Source organism: Scophthalmus maximus, chromosome 6, assembly GCF_022379125.1.
Source record: "Scophthalmus maximus strain ysfricsl-2021 chromosome 6, ASM2237912v1, whole genome shotgun sequence".
NCBI classification, from domain to species: Eukaryota; Metazoa; Chordata; class Actinopteri; order Pleuronectiformes; family Scophthalmidae; genus Scophthalmus; species Scophthalmus maximus.
This window is the reverse complement of record NC_061520.1, coordinates 21,010,720-21,032,114: the sequence shown is the minus strand read 5'-3', so window position 1 is coordinate 21,032,114 and position 21,395 is coordinate 21,010,720. Positions and strand designations below refer to the sequence as shown.

At 41.6% G+C, this 21,395-nt stretch overlaps 3 protein-coding genes and 1 long non-coding RNA gene across 5 annotated transcripts; 2 read left to right on the top strand and 2 right to left on the bottom strand.

Annotated features, from left to right (window-relative positions):
- Window positions 1–125: 125 nt before the first annotated feature.
- si:dkey-245f22.3 (uncharacterized protein LOC492819 homolog) lies at window positions 126–2,682 on the top strand. Of its 2 annotated transcripts, none has more exons than XM_035631348.2 (4): window positions 126–262; window positions 916–1,056; window positions 1,597–1,833; window positions 1,926–2,682. In XM_035631348.2, the coding sequence occupies exons 1-4, from the start codon at window positions 226–228 to the stop codon at window positions 2,210–2,212; spliced, it is 702 nt and encodes a 233-aa protein (XP_035487241.1). In that variant the 5' UTR covers window positions 126–225; the 3' UTR covers window positions 2,213–2,682. The 2 variants fall into 2 exon arrangements, with proteins under 2 accessions (XP_035487241.1, XP_035487240.1); XM_035631347.2 differs by having other exon boundaries at window positions 913–1,056.
- On the bottom strand, window positions 2,255–11,307 carry tfe3b (transcription factor binding to IGHM enhancer 3b). The gene is made up of 9 exons (XM_035631346.2): window positions 11,133–11,307; window positions 8,687–8,912; window positions 8,362–8,586; window positions 7,639–7,734; window positions 6,714–6,825; window positions 6,532–6,588; window positions 6,162–6,237; window positions 5,870–6,017; window positions 2,255–4,503 (listed from the first exon to the last, which is right to left on the bottom strand). Exons 2-9 carry the CDS (start codon window positions 8,876–8,878, stop codon window positions 4,051–4,053), a joined length of 1,359 nt encoding a protein of 452 aa, XP_035487239.1. The 5' UTR covers window positions 8,879–8,912; window positions 11,133–11,307; the 3' UTR covers window positions 2,255–4,050.
- On the top strand, window positions 10,601–17,558 carry LOC118309341. Its single transcript, XR_004793460.2, has 2 exons — window positions 10,601–10,734; window positions 12,031–17,558. It is a non-coding gene; the product is annotated as an uncharacterized LOC118309341 (long non-coding RNA).
- An 883-nt stretch (window positions 17,559–18,441) lies between these two features.
- On the bottom strand, window positions 18,442–20,751 carry opn1lw1 (opsin 1 (cone pigments), long-wave-sensitive, 1). Its single transcript, XM_035632561.2, has 6 exons — window positions 20,427–20,751; window positions 19,697–19,993; window positions 19,399–19,567; window positions 19,146–19,311; window positions 18,821–19,060; window positions 18,442–18,727 (listed from the first exon to the last, which is right to left on the bottom strand). The coding sequence occupies exons 1-6, from the start codon at window positions 20,527–20,529 to the stop codon at window positions 18,629–18,631; spliced, it is 1,074 nt and encodes a 357-aa protein (XP_035488454.1). The 5' UTR covers window positions 20,530–20,751; the 3' UTR covers window positions 18,442–18,628.
- Window positions 20,752–21,395: the final 644 nt, after the last annotated feature.

The following is a 21,395-nucleotide window of genomic DNA, read 5'->3' as shown; positions in this document are numbered from 1 at the left end:
TAATCATAATCATAATCATAATACTTGCAACTACTATGTAATATTAGATGTAGAACAAAACACCAGAGAAATAGAGAGAGAGAGAGAGAGAGAGAGAGAGAGAGAGAGAGAGAGAGAGAGAGAGAGAGAGAGTGAGAGGGGAGGGGGGGGGCTGTGAAAGTGTGATGCATTTGCACCACCATTGCTGACAGGTGACTGAAAGGATGTGTCTGTGATTAAGGCTGTATGCCGCATCAGCTACATCTCAAATATGCCAAGAAAAGTAAGTACAACATATTTCCTAACCAACTCTTTGTGGATTATATGTGTATTATGTGCCTTTAGAAACACAATGTTCAAAATGTTATGGTGGTGACTATTAATTCCATTCATCAGATGCACCGAATGAAGGTTTATTGAATGTGCGCAATTTTGGTTTGACCTACTCGGTTTGCATTATACTCTGTTTACGTCCCTTGTATTCCATATTATTACAGTATGTGTTTCCTCTGTTTTACCTGCCCCCCCCCCCCCCCCCCCACAAAAAAATAAAATAAAACTCTGTCACCCATAAGTAAGTATTACTTAAAAACATGAATTATTGATGACAGCAAAATCAAGATCGCACATTCTCATATACCTGTCAGGATATCCGTGAGCTGCCTTTCATCTACATTATAAATGTTTCTAAAATGGTGATGAATAATAGATTAACCTCTCTGCAATTTCCACCATGTCCACTCATCACAAACAGCTACAAAACCTCAGCAATATATCGGACTTTGGGCGTGCCGTACACAGAATGATGCAGTTTATTCTTTACATTTGTATCATAAGACCAATGACTGAGTTATGTCAATTAAAAGTGGGGGTAAAAAAACAGTAGTTTAAAGCAATACAAATTGTTATGTCAGTGTTTCTGTTTTCTTGAAGTAGACAATGCCATGATGGATGCCAAACTGAATTCTGCAGATGTGAATGGAAAGGTGGAGGATGGGAGTGTTGACAAACGACTGCTGCGTGACTCTAAAACCACAGATTTACAGGAACACGTTCAAGCTGACTGTGTCACTGCAGGTAGGGGCACAGAGAAGAGGTACTGCGTGTGACGGGTTGCAGTTGTTGATACACTGTAGGTCCTCCCATCCTGGTTTATCATACAGAGGCTTTGACTGTAATCAATAGTTTTTCAGAGCAGATGTCCTGAGGACACATCATTATTTTCAACTTGCAAACAAAACAAGCAAGTATCTTGTCCTGTATCTTCTTTAGTAACAGTGGTGGAAGAAGTAATTCAATCTTTTTCCTTCAGGTTCTCCGTTACAAGGAACAGTCCTGCATGTGAAATCTACTTTATCAAAATGGCAGGTGTATAAGCAGCAAAATGTATCAAAGGCAAAAGTACTCATCATGTAGAGTAACCCCCTGTCACTGTGCAATACTATATTATTGGATTATCAGTTAGAATGTACTGCTGTAAATGCATCATTAAACAAAGCATACAAAAGTAATACTCAGGCAATGTAAAAGTACCTGAAAACACAAACACACTTCACATGGTTATTATCGAGCAAAGATAATTTCCTAATGATTGGCACATTTTCATGTCTGGTGCAGAAAACCCCGTTGAATCAAACTTGCAGAATAACCCAAACGGTGGCGTGTCCAGGGAGGTGTCCACCCGCAGCCCGAGCTCAGTGGAGAAAGCCCAGCCGAAGCCTCTGTGTGCCCTGCTGCCACCCTCCGTCATGGAGACTCGCACGGTCTATGAAGTGAATAAGACCATCCCATCAATGCGCAGGAGTCAGGGAAGCCTCAAAACCACCAGTGTGCACACTGAGCCAGACGAAGAGGGTAAGGACACTAAACTGTTGCGTCTCACTGCTTTTGTTTTCTTTGTTAAGTTAACTTGCCTCTTTTCTTTCTCACCATCTGTCCTACGCGAGACCTCTGTGCTGCAATCCTTTTGGCATGTCTCTTCTGTCACCCACTGGACTGCCTGTTGGCCACCGTGGGGGGATGTAGCGAGTGCGTCTGGTCACTGTGCTCCTACCTGTGCGGCTGCGAGCCCGCCACCCTGCAGCCCCTCCTGGACGTCACCCACCACTGTGACCTCTGCAGATGTCTCGGTGCTCGCTGTTTCCTGTGCGACTGTCCCATCTGCGACATCTGCCTCCAGGCTACCGAGTGCCTGGACCTCGCCATGGAGATCTCTCAAATGCTCTTCCACTGACACTGTCCTTGAGCCAATAATAACCACATCAAGACACATGAAGCAATGGGAATCGTTTATTTGTTAAAACCCTCTGAAAGCCAACTTGTAGGGACAAGTCACAAATGTTATGTTTATGGTTAACAGTCAATGTTAGCACTCAATATAATCCAGGAGAAGACATGGTTAATATTGTGGAGAGTGATTAAGTATGAGAGGAAAAAAGCTGAGCATAGGTACTTGATCTTAAGAAACACACAACGAGCGCAACAGATCTATGGAGTAGACTCAGAAATAAAGTACCTCCAAGTTCTGAATGAACAGGAGAAGACTCATTAAAATCACTTGTTTTTGGGGATAATCCCATTTTTATCACAGCTCAAAGAATAGTTTAAAATTTAACTGTACCAATAACATGGAGGTTGTGTTGGAAAAGGAATACAGTACATCAGTGTTACAAAAATCAAAAAAAACAATATATGAAGTTACTTTCTCAAACACGCTCATTGACTGTACATGAATTTGTGTTGAGCATCTGACAAATGAAATGCCTTTCTAAAATTTGTGGCAATTTTATAGAACAATAATTGCATTGCAGGTTTTTTTACACAACGAACAGGTATACCTTGTTATTACAGCGGTGAAACTAGTGGTTGGTTTAAAAGAAGGACAGGGCCCTCCGACTTCACACTACAGTGAGCAATAATGCATTATTAGATATATCAATTTTGATCGTCGAAAAGGAAAAAGAAAAAGCCACAATTTCGGATGAACATGCTAATAGATAAAATCACTCGGTGATCGCCAAGGTCACTATTACTGACAACACAGATATTAGTCAGGAGAAACTAAACTCTATCAAACTATTATCCAGGTATCAAAAAACATATGAACTACAGTACAATTGTAAAAGGATAAAATTGTTTTGCATTCTCCTACGATCTCGCCTTTCCACCGACTGAGTGGATATATTCAAAAAAATAAAACGCTGATTTGTAATTTGTAGCTACTCTGGAAGAAGTCCTGCTTTGGCTAACTAGCTGCAGCAGCACGTGATTAACCACTGCTCTTCATGTTTATTACAGATACAGATACATGCAACATGTGCGTGTGTGTGTGTGTGTGTAAAAGTAATACAAACAGACAAAAGCTCTCATAAAATGCATAGACTGTCATACAATAAGGTGCAATAAAAATTGCTGAAAATAAAATATTCTTATATACAATATGCAGTAAATATTCCACAATGTGCCAATTTTTAAAAGATCCCTTCTGTAGCTGCTGGTGAAACAACCCAACATAGATGAGCGTGCGACGGCTATTAGCAGACCCTGATTCCAGTCAGTTGGAAAAAAAAAAATAAAGTAAAAAAGGAAATAAAACATCTATTTGTGTGTCGGCATATCTTAATAAGTTTGTTATGCCATTGCTTTGAAAAAGAAACCTCACAGCTTTCCTCCCTACAAATGCTCATTGCGTAAATTTAAGCAAACTTTGTATCCCTGTTAAATCTCTGAAGAAACTCTTAAAAATTATTTAATAATGTATTATTTCTTAATGCTAAGTCCATGCCTTATTATATACAATATTCAGTTTTAATAAGATTGCATTTAGAAATCCAGACATAGTCTGACCTGCTCGAAACTGCAACAATTATAATTCGGTCTGTATGGCAAAAAAAATCAAGAGGAACTCATGTTTTCCTGATGCAATGTCGATGTAATTTTTATCTAAGCTAGCTTTGCTTTGCTAAGTTCAAAACTATAGTCCTAGAAACAGACTCACGTTTATTAAAGGATAGACTGGACTTCCTGACATTCCCGTCCCTACAGACAGTCTCTGACTTCACACAGGGCTCATCACAAGTCCTCGTCCATTTCAAGGCTGCTCCTGCTGCTTTTCGAGGCACCTGGTGACAGAGGGGAGAAGAGTGGGTCAGCCCCCCTCTCCGGAGACAAGGTGCACCCATCGTCCATAAGAATGTCCCCCAAGCCCACGTCAGGGTAGAGCGCCGAGGCCGAGGCGTCGTCGAGCTCGGCGAAGCTAAGGCTGCCCAAGTCCAGAGGGCTGCTGATGGTGACGCCGGCCGGAGAGTCCGAGGAGGGCGGGGAAAGGAAGGAGGTGGGCAGAGGCTGTCCAATGGCTCCCAGACTGAGGAGGCTCTGGGAGGAGGCTCCTCCTGCACCGGGAGGCAGAGACTGGCCGCCCTGTGGGAGCGGCTGCTGCTGGAGCAGGCAGGGATCGCAGCTCAGACCAGAGGAGAGGCTGCTCGAATTGGGGAGGCCGTGGAGCCGCGCCTGCATTTCCAGATCCTGAAAGGAGCAGCAGCATATTCACATTCAGATTGAGTGTCCTGGAATGACTGATAATCAATTCAACAACCGGGAGCTGTTTACTTCTTTTGCATGCTACATCAAATATCATCTTAAAGCTACAGTGTGTAATATTTAGAAGAACTTATTGACAGAAATTGAATATAATGTCTGTTGTCGAATTTTCGTCTATCCTCCCCTGAGAAACTCTTAAGATGAGTCTTCTCAGGCGACAAGCTTTCCATCTTATCTATGGCAAGCCGAAACAATTAGAGAGCAGGTGAAGTCTCTCTTGAGGTGTCATAGTTGCGGGGAGGAGACGACATTACTCAAAGCTAAATACACTACAGAGACCGGAGAGGCATACCGGAAGTCTCCTCGATATTTAGCTCTTATAATAAATACTTCTGCCTAAGACATACACGGTTTCCGTCTCCCTGAATCAGCATCCACTCCATCACTTATTCCATTTCACTGTCCATAACTATGTGTTCATACATGTATAATCACCTGCAACAAAGAAACTATGTTTTTTCGTCAACTTTGAGGTGGACATGCAAGTCTCCATGTTTGCTACGTCCTGTCCAAAACAGTTGCACAAAACGGTCCAGAATACGCCACATTCGCGTTGAATTTTCAGCACTGCAGGAAACCGGAAATTGTATCAGCGGTGCGCTGCCATAAAGTGTCCCCTGTCGGGTGCTTAGTTGGTTGCACCGGACCGAGTCAAATCTTTACTGCCTATAGGCCTGCACCCAACACAGATATTGGTAGGTTTACTTAAATAATAAACTGGTGTTTTCCTGCAAAAGAAATTGTTTTTTAAATTTGATATGTTTTTTTTATTCAACATTGTGAAGAATGAACAGCCACCAGCTAGCAACCTTCTTTTAAGCCTCTTTTATTTGCACGTCACTGGTTGATGTTAAATTACTGTGACCAATGATTCTCGTACAGCCCCTTTCATTACATTCATTCATTTAATTTATCAGCACGAGACCAGCGAGCCGAGCTACCAACAGATGAGATGACAAGTAAGAATGTTTTAAAAATGTTGACCCATAAATATTTTAGGATCACAACACATGAAGTCTGTATAGAAGCCCATTCAGCAGCATGCTAACTTAACATATAATGACTCGGTAAAACCAGATTCCTTCCACACGGTTGCTTTATCGTCTCAGTCAGTATTGAGATGTGTGTCACCTGTGACTGTGGTGTGCATGTGCATCCTTGCACTTTAGTTCAGGATCACACTCATCAAAACGTTATTTTCCTCCCCAGTGTGCCTTTAAGGTACTTAACCTGTTGTATTTCTAGTTTTGGATTTGTTACCCACAAACACAGCACACCAACAAACACGGACCTGGATGCGTAAAATCAGACTGTGGTTGGCCTGCTCCAGCTTTTTCTGTCGCATGTCCACGTCCTTAGCTCTCTGCTGCTCCTTCTGCAACTTCCTGATGTAGTCTACAGATGCTTTCAGGATGGTGCCTTTATTCCAACGCATCTCACTGTCGTCATTGTCACATCAGTAAATCAAAGAATGGAAACAGAGAAACAGAAAATGAGAATACTGAGTTTGTTTTGAACACACAACTTCAGACTCTAACTTTATCCACTCTTAGCGAAGAATGACAGCACCGGACAGCACTTACGGGTCACTTGACTTGGGTATAAGAGTACCCAGTTCCTTTATACGGTCATTGATGTTGAATCTCCGCCTCCTCTCGACTGTAGACACGCACGGATGAGCAGGCAGAGAGGGAAAACAAAGACACAAGTTTACCTCCAGCAAGTTCTTTCTACGTAAGCATTTGATGAACATGGACATGAGCAGATAAAGACATCAAATGGACTGTCCTGGTGTTTAAACAGAAAAGTACATAAATGTCATCAGAATGTTGCAAACTGTCCTTCACTGCATGTCACACATGATCTAACTGTATTCCTGCTGTTGTTGCGTTCAGATGGAGCAAAAAAAAAGGAGCGAGTGATCTAAATGGTGTTGAATAAAACTCGACTTACTGAGGTTATGGTTGTCTTTCTTCTGCCTTTCTTTCATTAGCACTTTGACATCGACATCTGCAAGACAAAATGTGTTTCGTACCATGAAATGTGAGAAAACATTTCACGCACACACAAAAAAGGAAGGTTCTCTCGATTATCAAAAGAACAAGATGTGAGTTCATGAAAGTAGGTTACTGTACCAGTAATTTCCCTTTTAATTTGTGGAAGATCAGCAGGGCAGGAGTTGCTGACCGTGAGAGTAGGTGCTGCCATTCCAGGGCTATGGTATACATCCAACAGATTTCCTGGGAGCTACAGGAAAAATACATGTTCACGCATACCATAAGCCCTAAATTGTTACTTATTGCTATAAACCTAGAGGCAAATATGTTAAAAGGGCTTGTTCCTCATTTCTGTTTCAAATGTTCAGAGCCACCAGTTCCTCCAGTTAAAAACAGAATCAGAGCTGGTTTCTGTGACATCGAAAAAACATGCTAGTACATGTTGCACAATGTCACTGTGCCACAAAGAAAAGTCACACATTACAGTGAAAATTTCCAATGAACAAATGCTGTTTGAAGATGAAACACAAAATCATACGATTTACATTCAGCTAAACAAAACAAGACCAGGTCAAAAATCACAAAGCGTTTTTACCTCAGTGTGCTTCTTTTTCTTTTCCTCCAACATCACCATAATCCTCATTTTATGTTTCACAGCAAAATTATCTTAGCGGAAAAAAATGGCTGTTAACCTGGCTGCTTTATAATACCCAATTTTTTAGGAGCACAATCCACTTAGTCTCGCTTCTCCCTGTCTTGAGCTCTCTAGCTTTCACCCCGCCCAGGCAGCACTTCTGTGACGAATAGTATCTGAGTGCCAAAAGTGTATATTTACTCCCACGGCTTCAGAATTCCACACATAAAAGAAACCTCCAATAACCCCCCCCCCCCCCCCCACACACACACACAAACTTTTGGTATAAGAAGTTAATGCGACAGACATGCCTGAAATCCACAGTGTTATTCTACCACTGTAGAATTACAAACAAAACTGTGAACTTTAGAGGGATTTCTAAAGAGGAAGTATTCAGGAAGTACTCCCAGAAAACATTGTTCTGCATACCGTGCTTGGCAACTGAAGACCTGAGTCAATCAACGTAATGATGTCGTCATTAAAACTGGATTCAAGACTAATGATGTCGTCGATCACATCATCAATCTAGATAAAGCAGAGGAGAGAAAACATCAGAGGTAAAAAAAAAAGTAAGTAAAGCACAGGGTTAAATGTGTGAAGGTAATCAACACTACATGTATTTATATAGTGTGCTTTGTAATCTCAAACAGTCTTGAATGGAGAATAACAACATTTATCATTGGAACCAATTGTAAACCAACGTAACAGCTCGATTTCAAAGGCAGGAAACTGTGCGAGAGGAGAACTCGCATGGTTAAACAGTTGGTGCAGTATTTAACATGTTATTGTGACAACAGGTCAGCAAGGGTACGATGACAAAAGGCATGCATCATTACAGTGGGACCTTTGGGCATATCACTGCAGAAAATCCAAAAAGTAATTAAGAAAGGAGTGAGCAGAAGGCTCAACAACCAAAAAAAATCCACTGTGATTTTGCAGAAAGGCAACCTTTAGACAAGGTTGTGCAATCTGGTGAGCGAGCGCACACACACACACACACACACACACACACACACACACACACACACACACACACACACACACACACACACACACACACACACACACACACACACACACACACACACACACACACACACACACACACACACACACACACACACACGAACTGTTAACAGGGATTTTCCTTACTTCCTCTTTGTTGGATCCAATGTTGAGCAGAGCCATGGGACTGTTGGGGACACTGCTTGCGGTAGGGGCAACTTCAGGTGCAGAACTGGACTGTTGCATGGGGGACACACCCAGGGTCTGAGTAACCGCGATGTTGCCCAGGGTGGTGGAAAGGTACTGCTTCACCTGCTGCCTCTGCGCCTGCTGGATGTGGTACTTGGTGGGGTTCTCCAAATGGGTCTGTACCTGGTAATTTGCAGTTGTTCAGGGCAAATGTTCAGACATAACCAGAGACACAAAAAATAAAGAATACGAGTGACTAACATAAAAACTAGGATGCACTAACCTTCAGCACCTCCACGGGAACCTGTGCTGGTGGAGGACGGGCAGAATTTGGGGGAAGCGTGACAGAGATGGCTGGAGTGGAGTCAGATGCCCGGAGCTGAGAGGCAGAGGCCTGCTGCTGGGCCTCACGCCTCTCCTGCTCCTGGGCCTGCTCTCGCATCAGCTGCTGCCGCAGCAACACACGTGACGACATGGCTGAGGAGAGAGACACTGATCTAGGGATGGAGCTGGAAAACCAAAACACAACAAAGAAGCATTATAGATACTGATCTTTGAAATAATCCACTACAGTATTTTGGTCTTCTTTGAGACATATAGAGACTTTACTCGCACCCATTGGTTTCTACAACACCGTTCCAATGGGAATTCTGTTTCGTTTGGAGTATAACAATAAGTTCAATAGCCATCGAAAAATAACACATGGACAAATCATCATACTTTTTACATTGTTTAAACATCACATACAACCATGATTACAAATCTAATATTCTGTGAACCTGTCCAAAACATACATTTATATATACACACACGCACACATATATATATATATATATATACACACGCACACACACATATATATATATATATATATACATATATATATACACACGCACACACACACATATATATATATATATATATATATATATATATATATATATATATACATACATATATATATAATACTACACTCTAATATTATACAACTTCAACTTTAGAATTCATAGTTGTGATGTTATAAGGTGTTATTGGTATTTAACAATAAGCAATGAAAGTCAGACTTCACCTAACTGTTGTTTATTATCCTCTGTATGAACTGAAATGCTATGGGAAAGGAGTCACTTCCAGAACTACATTCTTGAATTCTCTTTTCCAATCCCAGGAGCGTTTGCTGAATTTAAGACTTCTGAGAGCATGACGCAACCTAAACATGTCGCAGATCTACGGCTCAGCATCGTGCATTTCTAAATTGGGGTTTTTTCTGCACCACCTCCTCCACAGATCCTCCAGCAACCTGACAATCAAACTGGTCGAAACTCCTTTTCAACATCCATCTACTCAGGCCAAGGCTGTGCCTAGTTTACAGTCAGAAGTATCCGGGGTGGATTAGTGGTGCGCTGTATAACATATCTGGGCGTGTGGTAAACTTCAGGATCATTGTTCACTGTTTAGTAGTTCTACTTCAATGACAAGGATCACATTGGCCTTCCTTCTTTCCTGATGTAATGTTCGCTGAACGGCCTTCGTGCCTGATTCCAGCGGATGCTGCGCTGCACATGAAGTCAGTCTGCCTCGTCGACAACAACCTGGCAACTGGTAAAACTGATCATGGGGAGCATATGGCTAACATTTGTCTTGGCACCTCTGACAAGTTTAAGATGCCAGTTGAAAGCTCCACAGACAGTGAGAGTTTCACATCTGGTTTCTTTCGTTTCAGTCCTTCATAATATTTGCCTTTCAAATGCAATCACTTCCTCAGGTTTCCATTGGAATGTGGGTATGGTGACACCCTCGTCTTCTGTTAACCCCAGAGCAGGTTTTCCAAAACCTCCCTCTGAGAGATAGTGTGGATACGAACCAGCCATTGCACCTCACATCTGCATCCATAATCTATACTCATGGTGGCCCTCACTGTGTACGGACTTAACCTACGTACACTACAGTTTTACCACGCGGCTTACAGTGTCTTTGACAAAGCCTTGCAGGTCCCGTAGTAGCAGCATGGACACCGATTTGGGAGTTTGTACACAGAAACTTCTGTTCACTCTCTCGGAGTAGCATGGCTTCGCGATCTGAGTACATCCAGCAAAACAAGTGCGATCACACAAAAACACATTGCTTGGAAGTTGGGCTTGCGTGTATCTTTAGCTGACAGTATCGCTTCTCCATACGACTCAGTTACGTTCATGTGAAGTTGACAGCGCCGTGGTGCCCGTGAAATGTGATCGTTGTCCCCTATAATAGAAGCACGCCGACGACACGGCCGGACCGAAGTCACGCTAATGTCAACGCGGGAACTCGGAATTCCCTTTTAAACACGTCCATTATGTAAGTAGCCAGCCCGCGTCTATGGCTGTTGTCGTAATCTCTACTTTAAGCTCGCGCCAATGTAGCGCCGAGAGTTGGCAAACGGAGTTGACTTTGACAGCTCGGCGCTGCTAGCGACCGACAGCACACAAACCAAAGGCCGCCGTTCACACGGCAGACGCCTTTTGTTGTGGTTTGTTTACAGCGGCTTCAACGACCCTCTCCACCGGGAGGGAAGAAGGCTGTTCAGTTGAGAAACAGTGGTGTTTTTTCCAGGCAAAGTAAAAAAAAAAAAAAAAAAAAAAAAAAAGGAAGTTTCCTCCTGGCTAAGAGGCTAGCATCCGTCAGTTTCGCGAGCTAATGCTAACTAGCAAGACAACTCAAGAACTCTGATAAAAAACAACAAAAAAGACACTCACTGCGAGAATAGACTTGTTTAGCGTGTTTACAGCCGCAGATCACCAAAGGCCTCCGCTTTCTTTGCCATTTTCTTCGAGTCGGTGAATACGAGCTCCTCCGACAGTCGCTAGCCACAGCACCTCTCAGCCTTGTTTACCTCGGGCCGAGGGGGCTGACGTCACTACGTAGCGCGTGTTACCCGGAACCTGACAGCAGGGAGTTTACTGCACTTTCACACCCGAGGCACAGGGACTACAAACACCGTTTGTAAACCCATTGAGTCTTTATTTATAAATAAAAAAGAAAGAAAAAAAGGGGGGGTCGGGGAACTTATGTGGCATCATGGGTGAAAGATATGCCCCCAAAAAACAGTGCCAAGTGAAGGACCATAATGACACATACACCAAATAAAGACAGAACACATTGTTTTGTTTTTGTTTTTGAAATAATGTTTTACTCAGTCGTCTGAAAATGAGAAGTCCATTGCAGATGTCAAGGTGTCAGACAGTTTGGTTGCAATTTTATCTATAGAGGAAAAGGAAAGAGAAAACCGTTTCAATTTCATTTGCATCTTTACATAAAATGAGTGATAGATGAAGAGAAAACTGCATCACAACTAACACAAGCCTGCGTGTGTGCGTGTGTGTGTTTCTCTTGCATAAAGCCACATCCCAGACCTGCCTAGCATCATCAAAACCCAGTGCCAAGTCCCAACTATGAACAAGTGACATTACCAGGTTTTGAAAGACCTTTAATACTTTTTTCCCCAACTTTTCTGTTGAGTAAACTAAATGATACTTGAAGACAGAATATGATGAATTTGAAGAAATCTGATCAAATGATGTACAATGCTAAACAGGGACTGATAACTATACAAACCAGCTCTTTTCTGTTGCTTTTTCCTCTTCTTGCTGGCAGCCAGGAGAGCCTGGCCCTGCTGAAGAGGATCGACGGTCAGGATATCCTTCAGATCTGGAGCCCTGGGTGCAGCATCATTTGTGGGTAAGTCAGTCCTCATTTTCTGAGATTTTATCTCCACTGTCATGGGTCCAAACTAGTTTGAACATGAGAAATGAAAAGCAGGAACCATAAGGCCATAACGTTCATTACATTACAAATATCCAGTAAACACTGAAGCTGTGAAGGCAGCTTTATTTCCCACCTCTGGGTCCTGGTCATCCTGCATAGATTCAGTTTCATTCAACTCTGGCTTCTCTGTGAAACCTCTTTCCATTTCAAGGTCAGAAGGAGGTTCACCCTGGCCACCTTGCGTCATTCCAGTGGTCTCCATGCAGAATCCCATCTGAATGTCAGCACAAGAGGACTCTGAGAGGACAGCAAAATTAAAATTCTAAGAAAACCACAAACCTGATAGTCTGAACAGAGTAAGGTGATTTGAGGATCCCCCACCTTCCTATCCCCTAATGCCAAGATCATAATGTTATTACATCTCAGTTGTTACATTTTTAACTAATCGCAAAATCTTACAAAGACAAATAACATTCAATGGTCAGTTCACAAAAAAATATCTTACTTTTAGTGAAGTCTAAGCATTCAGATAATTTCAGTTCCATGGTCTGAAGGCTTGAGACCTCTGAGCAATTTTTTTATCATTTTTTATCATTTCAACGATATCCTTTCCCACTAAAAACTGTTGACGGTGAGGTCTGAAGATTATCCCGAGTAGCAGGAACAATGTTCTTACCTGCTAGAACCTGCTGATTTCCTTTTTCTAGCTCATCCCAGTCAAAAGCTTTGCCCATCTCTGTGACAATCTCAGCGCTGACGTGTGTGGGGAGGGTGTGCGTCTCTGGGGGGTGTGTGAAGTAGCTGATCCTTCCCCTGAATAACATAACACACGGACATTAACACAGTGATAAGAACACTGACTAAATGTCATTTGTAGAGCGTGAAAAACCCAGATTTTTAACCCACCCTGTCCAGTCCATTAACACACTCTTCGCTGCTTTATCAGTGTCAGGCAGTCCTCCCTTCCTTAGTTTGCCTTGGCGCCGTGCAAGCAATGCCAAGAACTCCAGAGCTGTGTGAAAGTCTGGAACTCCGTAGTGCTCCGTGATCTGTGTGTCCAACAGAAACACTGTAACACTGCAGCATGCAAATCGCACGATCAAGCAACGCTCGCGATGGTTGTAACGGCATTACGCACCTCCGCCTTGTTGCAGCGTCGGAGAATGGCTTCAACTGGTGGAAGGGGATCCACGAGCTGCTCAATTTTCACACAGTTACGAAGAATCATTGCAGCATCAGTCGTCGAAGTTGCCATAACGATGCCGGGGCAATCTAGAAGCTTAATGTGTTTGTCAAGATGCACCTCTTGAAGGCACCTGAAATCCATCACAGCCATTGGTAAAACAGGAAACAAGCCGGGTTTTGCAGGGGAATGGTATCAACATTTTAACGTGTACATACTTGGTGACACCAGGAGTGGCTCCAACACTACATGCTCGGGCCCGTTTGAGACTGTTAATCAAACTACTCTTGCCCACATTTGGAAAACCTACAAAAAATAAACGGCAAAGAATTATTTTACGTAGGACAACTTCACGTTATCCACTAGAAAAACCAGGTGTATTGCTGGATGTAATGCTTACCTACAACACCTACAGTGATGGCCGTTTTTATGTCCAGGTTGCGGCAGTAGTTTCCAAGTAGCTTCATTAAGCAGTCTGCACCAACACAAGCACTGCTACTGAGAAGCTCTGTGGGGGCTTGTGTCACTGGAACATTACTGCGTTTCTGTCCAAGTCGGGAGGGGGAAATGGTTTAGTTTTAATGTGAAATTATGTTATTCTTTATCTTTAAGAATTTGGAATGAGGTTGAGTTATTTCAGATTATCCAAACTTAAATATTCAATTACATACCAAGTTCCTGGCCTGTTGCTGTGTAGATGCTTTGAACGCCACGGTGGGAAACTCATTACGAAGGTACTTGATCCACTTTTCCACAATTTCCTTTGACACCAGGTCTAAAATCGAATATAATACTTTAAAGTCAAGCATCAAATACTTCACACAAAACCTGTAATATCTGTCCCATTCCAATATACAGAAATAAAGTCTAAGCTAACTTACCAATTTTATTAAGTACTAAAACTATCTTCTTGTTCCTCCCACTTTGAATGACTGCCTGCTCCACCTGAGGACACCTGCAGCCCAGAGGGTCACGTGCATCCAAAACCTCCAAAATCACGTCTGCAGCCTCAACTACCTTTCGGAAGAAAACGTGTACACATTAAATGTGTAAAATTAATCCGATGTGGACCAGTTTGTGGCATATGTGGATTGGCTTCATACCTTCTTAAATTCTCTGTAATATGCTTTTCTTGAGTTCTCATTTTCAAAATTCACATTCTTCTCCAAACTCTGCATCTCCGTCTCCTACGGAACAAAAAAAAGGAAGAAAAAAAAATCACGACCACAGCAAACTGAAAATACGCAGTGAGTCCATTAGCACTGAATAGGCTTATCTTTACCCTCTGCTCAAACTGTCGCTGTCGCTGCAGGATGTCATTCTGAAAGCTTTGCAAATTTCTGCGCTTCATCAGCTCTCGTTCTCTGGAGATTTTTTGCTTCTCTTGGAACTCTTGGAGCTAATTAGGAAAAGAATAATACAAAGGTTTTGTTCACTTCAAGAAAACAACGGGAACGTCAGCTCGGATATGAGAAAGCACTTGACATTCGAAGATTTACCCTTTGCTTCCTGGTTTCTTCTTGTCTTCTGTGGTTGTTGTTGACGTGATGCACAGATGACTGCTCTGTAATCTTGGTCAACCCTGATGCATCACCGTTTCTTCCATCTTTAGCCTGTCGACAAAAAACATCCCAAATAAGATGTGCAATATTTTCCTATGACCACCGTTGATTGAAAAGGCCTCACAAAGCAAGCTGTGAAGCTATATGGTAAACGTATCAACACACCATATAAGCGAGGCTCTGTGAACACAATAACCGACAATACAAGAGAAAATCAAATTAATCTGATTTGTAAAAGAATAAACACAGCACGATGTAGCACAAGAGATGATTACCAAGCATGTAGTGTTTTTATCACATGGTCAGTCATCCAAATGCGTTTTTTCTAGAGCCTGACCAATATGAGAGTAAGCCAATATTTGCCAATCATAGATATATCAAAATAAGCTTCTATGTTGGCTGATACGACAAAGATGCTTTGGATGATTTAGAAATGGTGCTATCACATAGTTCATCCGGCTGAACAAGCTCTGACTGCACTGTTTTAGGGCTGCGACTAACGATTATTTTCATTATCGATTATTTTGTCGATTGTTTTCACGATTAATCTATTAGGTGTTTGATCCATAAAATGGTGAAAAATGTCAAATGTGTTTCCCCAAACCACAAGATGATATTTTGTTTCGTCCAGACGGTGAAGATAATTAGTTTACCGTCATAGAGGAGCAAAGAAACCAGAAAATATTCACATTCAAGAAGCTAAAATCTGAGAATTTTGACTTTCCCCCCACAAAAACTACTAGAATCGATTAATCGTTTATCAAAAAAGTTGCAGATTTATTCAGTAGTCGATTACTTATTTATTAACTGTTGTAGCTCTAAACTGTTTACAACACTCTCAGTACCGTCTGCGGATCACGTAGCAGAGCATCACAGCTCAGCAGACAGTGGTGCCTTAGTTAGTGATCAATAACTTTAATTTTAGAATTTTATTTCACTCCCTAAAATCAGTATCGGCTCCTGCCACAATAATGAAGGCCCGAGTGTGTAGACAGACAGTTCATCAGCCGGCCTTGAATTAAACACTGGATGGAATTTGGTGAGAAGCATAAAGTATGTTTGATTGTATCTGATCTATAGACACTCTACAACTGTGTGGGCTGCTCATACAGATCCGTAGTGCCACATACTAATACAGCTGAATGTTCATATAACCCTATTACCTTGTAGGTGTTTTACAGTCAGAACGATGTACTGTCAGTGCCTGTGTGTGTGTGTGTGTGTGTGTGTGTGTGTGTGTTAGTGTGTGAGTGTGTTCTCCTTAACATTAACCTTCAGGGATTTGCGTGTGACACTGACATTTGTGGAAAGTAAAAGCTGAGGGCGCGACAGTTAGCCACAGACAACATTAGCCGCGTTAGCAGCGCTCACCTTACACTTCCCCAGGAAGCCGAGGCGCTTCGCTCGCTTCTGTTCTGTGAAGTGCGACAAACGACACAGTCCGTTCAGAATCATCACACACGGCTGTACAAAGAGTGAACACATTTAGTCTAAACCCGATGAAGTACATACTTGCTTTGGACATTGCTCCGACCAGCGCCCTGCTCTCCCACTTCACGTGTGTGGCATGAGAGCGTGTAGGCTACGGGCGCACGTGATGACGCCATAACATAACATCCGGCTACATGTCAAAATAAAAGAGCGCTCAAATTTTGGCCACACCAATTAAAAATAAAATAATAATGTATCAAAACCCCTTTGATTCACCAATAACAAAGCACTTTTAAAGTGGGGTCTGTATCATTCATTTAAGAATTGTGTATTATTTATTAACTATAGACTTTTTCTAAATATATAGTTTATCTATAAAGACTTAGTATTAAATAGGCTGTTATAGTTACATTTGTTGACCTGCTTATGTTGCTACAAGAAAAATTGAGGGAAGTCATAAGGACACATCCTCTGCGGACCTTAAATACCTTATATCAAATTGCATGGCAATTCAATTATGGTGAAGATATTTCACTCAAAAGCAAGAATGTCCACCTAATAATTAGTAAACTACAGTGGCTCTGTGAACACTGTGCTGCAATGTAAGAAAACACACAGAAAAAGACACACCACAAGCAAATGAGAAAAAAATATTGGCACCAATTTGGCAAACAGTGGGCAAGAGACGGTTATACTCTGGACAGGTGATGACACTGAACATAGAGGCAACCGCCTCATTCACAACTACGTTCCATTTCGAGAAGAGTAACTTCCACAGATCAGACTATAGTCTCAAATGATGACTCCAAACACAGGTAACCCGGATGGCCAAAAACCCCAGAGTCAAGCCACTTGATATTTGATAGTCTTCCCTGAATTAGGTGCAAATATATGTGTATATGTTTTTCTATGTGTGTTCAGCTGTTTCTCTGAAATCGTCAAGACAGCCTTATACCTGCAACTGGTAAGATTATTGATAGCCTGGATTAAACCTGCCTTGAATTTGAGACCTGCACATTGAAACATGAAAACACACCTATTCAGTATGGCCCTACTCTGTGTAACTTTTTAGGAATGTTTTAGTATTTAACTGTGCTCTATTTGTCTGTTGTTGTTGTTGTTGTTTATTGCTCTGTATTTATGTCTGGTCTGTTTTTACTGTTGTCCATCTGTTTTTATCTTGTAAGGTGTTTTTGAGTATCCTGAAAGGCGCCCATAAATAAAATGTATTATTATTATTATTGAGATGACTTGAGGCTCAATCATCATGAAAAGATGACCGACTTTTACACTGTCTTATTGATCCATTTCACAATTCATAAGTTAACAGTGTTGTTTCATTTCATAAAATGGGGACACTACTGGAAACTGCCTTGGCCGTGGCCTTTTATGAACATCTAATGTAACTTGATGGTCACTAGTTTTAAGTTCCTTTCTGTCATTAACTACTGCACAGTTAGGGTAGAGTGGGTTTGTTAGCATTTGCTGCTGTTGGAAATAGAGCTAATAAAACCACATGAATGTAAATATTTTTAAAAACTTTCAAACCATTTCACATACCACACATATATGTCAACATTAGCATTTGCAAATGTTCAGCAGATTCATGCAATTTTAAAAGAGAGAAATGGGTTTGGCTTCTCTTGAAAAACGGTTTGAAAAATAAAAAATATGTCATATTTTCAAACTATAGACTGATTATACAGGGGAAGTATGTGTTTGTCTCCAGCCAATTATATTGACATGCTTGCAGTATGTTCCTTTACATACAGCGCTCTCATCAGGATCATCACTTTTGTAACTGACAAAGTTTATTTGGGTTTGAATTGTGGGAATCATGAAGTCATACTTAGCCAACTTCACTCCCAGGTGGAAGACAAAGACGTTCCAGGAAGATGATCTTTGACTCTGGAGTCAATAACTTTTCCTTTAATAGTCAATTACTTTTGGCACAACTTGTTCGATAATATGCCAAACCCTTTGTTCTCTTAGGAAGTTCTACTGTAGAACAGCCAATACAATCTCGTGATGCTCCATAACCAAACATTTTAACAGTTGTGGAGTATAAAGAGCAATGAAAATGATTTCTGCACTCATAGTCAAAAGAATCACTCAAACTTCCAGTTTGCTTGATATTTTTATTTACATCTGAAAAAAGGAAACAGTGATAATGATGATTTTTTTTTTACATTTTCCATTTGCCATGAAGCTATATTACTAAAAAAGAAAAAAAAATGAACATTACATATTTCCTGTACACATCGCAATGGTTGTCATTATTATTATTTCTTTCAAACAGAAAACACAACGTTTATGCCGGAGCCACAGAGGAGACTTCTGTCTTTGATGTGGATACTTCAGAGCCATCATCCACTTCTTTGCCAAAGAGCTGCATGATGCATGTGCGGAACTGATGGGGAGAGAATAAAATAGTCAATGTAAATGTAAATCCAACACATTTGATTTAGTCATGGACAACTGGCGTTGTAATTATTGTGCCCACCTGTCGGTTCATGAAGACATAGATGATTGGGTTGTATATGGTGGCGCTCTTGGCAAAGTATGCGGGCATGGCAGCAGCCAGAGGATGGAAGGCATATCCTGGGTTGGCCGCAGCAAAGCATGCAAAAAAGGTGTAAGGTCCCCAGCATACGCAATATGCCAAGATCATGACAACAACCATTCTGGATACATCTTTCTCAGCTTTCTGGGTTGACTCTGATTCCTTCTGCTGCAATGCAACCTGTGATACAACAAGTCAACACAATGTGAGAGTCTGCCAGGCTGTTATCTCCTTTAATTGAAGAATTAAACTGTTGGTAACTTACTGAATGGATAGCCCACCAGACGGCAAGGTAGCACAAGATGATAATAGCCAGGGGAAGGAAACAACATGTAACCATAAGAACAATCATGTAGGACTGGACTCCAGGGTCTTCACTTCCGCTAAATACATCAGGTCCACAGGAGGTCTTAAGTCCATGAGGCCAGTACCTGATACAAGACAATGTTTAGCTTATGTTTCCGTTGCTGTTGTTTTGGGTTGTTCTTTTTTAAATTAAAAAAGAAACTGCAGACTACCTGCTCCAGCCAAAGATTGGGGGTGCACACCACACTATTGGCCAGATCCAGGAGAACAAGATTCCACCTGTGGCCCATTTAGCGTCAAACTTGATGTTTCCAAAAGGTTTGCACACAACTATCCATCTCTCCCAGGAGATAATAGTGAGGGACCAGAGACCAGCGATTCCTGTGTAAAAAAGTAGGAGAAAAAAAGGGATTCCACTCTCAGCCCTGTAGCATCTGACCAAGAATCCTCCCGTATGAAAATTTTGAACACTGTAACTTCAAAGAGAAGAAAAAAAATGTGACTACTTACCACAAACTGAGACAGTATAGCCCTCAAAGACGCACATTGGGTGTCCCAGAATGAAGTAACCAAAGAACTGATTGCATACACTGATGGTGCTGGCAAAAACGGTTTCTCCGAGATCAGCAATTGCAAGATTTACCAAGATCCAGTTCAGTGGGTGTCGGAGTTTCTTGAACTTTGCCGTGGCCACCAAGACGAGACCGTTGGTGAAGACGGAAGCGACGACCACAACAAACATCCAGAGTGTTGCAAGGTTGTAAATCCATCGAGGGGCAATGTGGTAGTTGGGACCTTCAAAGGGATCTGGGGTAAAAAAAAACCCAAAGTGAGATAAAGCTATCGACCTGTCTCAGTTGAAATCTTCAGTTCATGTCATACAGCGTTTTAATAAATGAAATTACATGAATGTCTGATACTGTACAATGATAATAAACTATGTCAAATGTCAATCAAATGGGATACATCTGTATTAATACTTGTTTGTATCAAAAACACCTAGTTTTGGGAATTCAGCTATTCAAGCTATCCTATAAATCATATTTGCACCTCCAAACAAAGTCAGTCTATGAAAGCCTATTCAAAAAAACTATAATAATTTTTCAATTTAAGAAATTTAAGCCATGCTGACTCAAGATTCAACAAACAACAGAGGTCATTTCTTGTTGAAGTTCCTCACTCTGAGCTGTAATAAACATTCCCATTGAATTGTTCAGAAAATATGATGACAGTACTGTACCTTTGGTGTGGTTGCTGTTTGTGTACATGAAGGCCGACCCCCTTGTTGTGTCCTCATGGTACCGCCTGGCAGCAAATGCCGGTTTTCCCCAATCTTCTGCCATTCTGATGTCAGCAGGATGGCCTCAGCAGTCGGCCTTTCTTGTCACTTCTAGACTCCTTGGGTGACTGCTACTTTACGTCTGACTTTTTCTTTTATACTCGTGCCCCAGAGACCTCTTGATAGGATTAGGTCAATACATTTACAGCCGGGTTGTGCCACTCCGCAGTGATACAAAGGAAAGCAATGCAATGACCGTATTTTTAACCTGTAATTAAAAACCCAGCTAAAACTAAGCCAAATCAGATAATGAGGTTAAGGACGCAAAATGCCAGAATAATCTTGTTTGAAGGCGGATTTCCATCCTCTCACTTACAGTGGAGATTAGTCGCTTTGAACTTTGAATAACACACAACGTAAATTTCTAGTCTACAAACAAAATCGTCTTTTGCGTGAAACTATAGCAAAGTAGAATTAAAACAGTTCCACAGCAACACTGAATTCGTGTCTCAAACGATCATCTAAGCTTTAAAGCAAATGTTTATTTTCTTACACTCTCGGATAGCCGGGGAATAATTCTACATCATGAACTTCATCTGTCGCATGGTAATGAGTTGATGTCTGAAATTAGAACAGCCGATGTACAATTGTGCGCGTCGGCCTCGTTTCAAATTGTGTAGAACATTGATGGGTGTACAGTACATGTGGATCCCAGTGGGTATGCGAGGGCAGACATGTCTTAAAGCTGCTTATCTGAACAAGTGGAAGTCCGCGGAGGCATGATAGTGACACTCTGAGTTGTTGACGTGTGAGGAAAGTAAGACACGTTTAATCTCTCCGGAAAGAGGGGTCACTGGAGAACATTGGATTTCCAACAGTCCTTTGATCCTACAACTCACGTCATTGTCCTTATGGCAAGAGCAAAGTGGA

Excerpts from the sequence above, each read along its gene's own strand:
- si:dkey-245f22.3 (XM_035631347.2), top strand. The coding sequence starts at position 226 with ATGCCGCATCAGCTACATCTCAAATATGCCAAGAAAA. Across the intron at positions 263-912 it reads TCTCAAATATGCCAAGAAAA|TAGACAATGCCATGATGGAT; the intron begins GTAAGTACAACA and ends GTTTTCTTGAAG. Across the intron at positions 1,834-1,925 it reads CACTGAGCCAGACGAAGAGG|ACCTCTGTGCTGCAATCCTT; the intron begins GTAAGGACACTA and ends GTCCTACGCGAG.
- tfe3b (XM_035631346.2), bottom strand. The coding sequence starts at position 8,878 with ATGTCGTCACGTGTGTTGCTGCGGCAGCAGCTGATGCGAGAGCAGGCC. Across the intron at positions 7,735-8,361 it reads TTGGATCCAACAAAGAGGAA|ATTGATGATGTGATCGACGA; the intron begins GTAAGGAAAATC and ends TGCTTTATCTAG. Across the intron at positions 6,238-6,531 it reads GAAAGACAACCATAACCTCA|TCGAGAGGAGGCGGAGATTC; the intron begins GTAAGTCGAGTT and ends GCGTGTCTACAG.
- opn1lw1 (XM_035632561.2), bottom strand. The coding sequence starts at position 20,529 with ATGGCAGAAGATTGGGGAAAACCGGCATTTGCTGCCAGGCGGTACCAT. Across the intron at positions 19,568-19,696 it reads CTATACTGTCTCAGTTTGTG|GAATCGCTGGTCTCTGGTCC; the intron begins GTAAGTAGTCAC and ends TTTTTTACACAG. Across the intron at positions 19,061-19,145 it reads TCTGGTGGGCTATCCATTCA|GTTGCATTGCAGCAGAAGGA; the intron begins GTAAGTTACCAA and ends GTTGTATCACAG.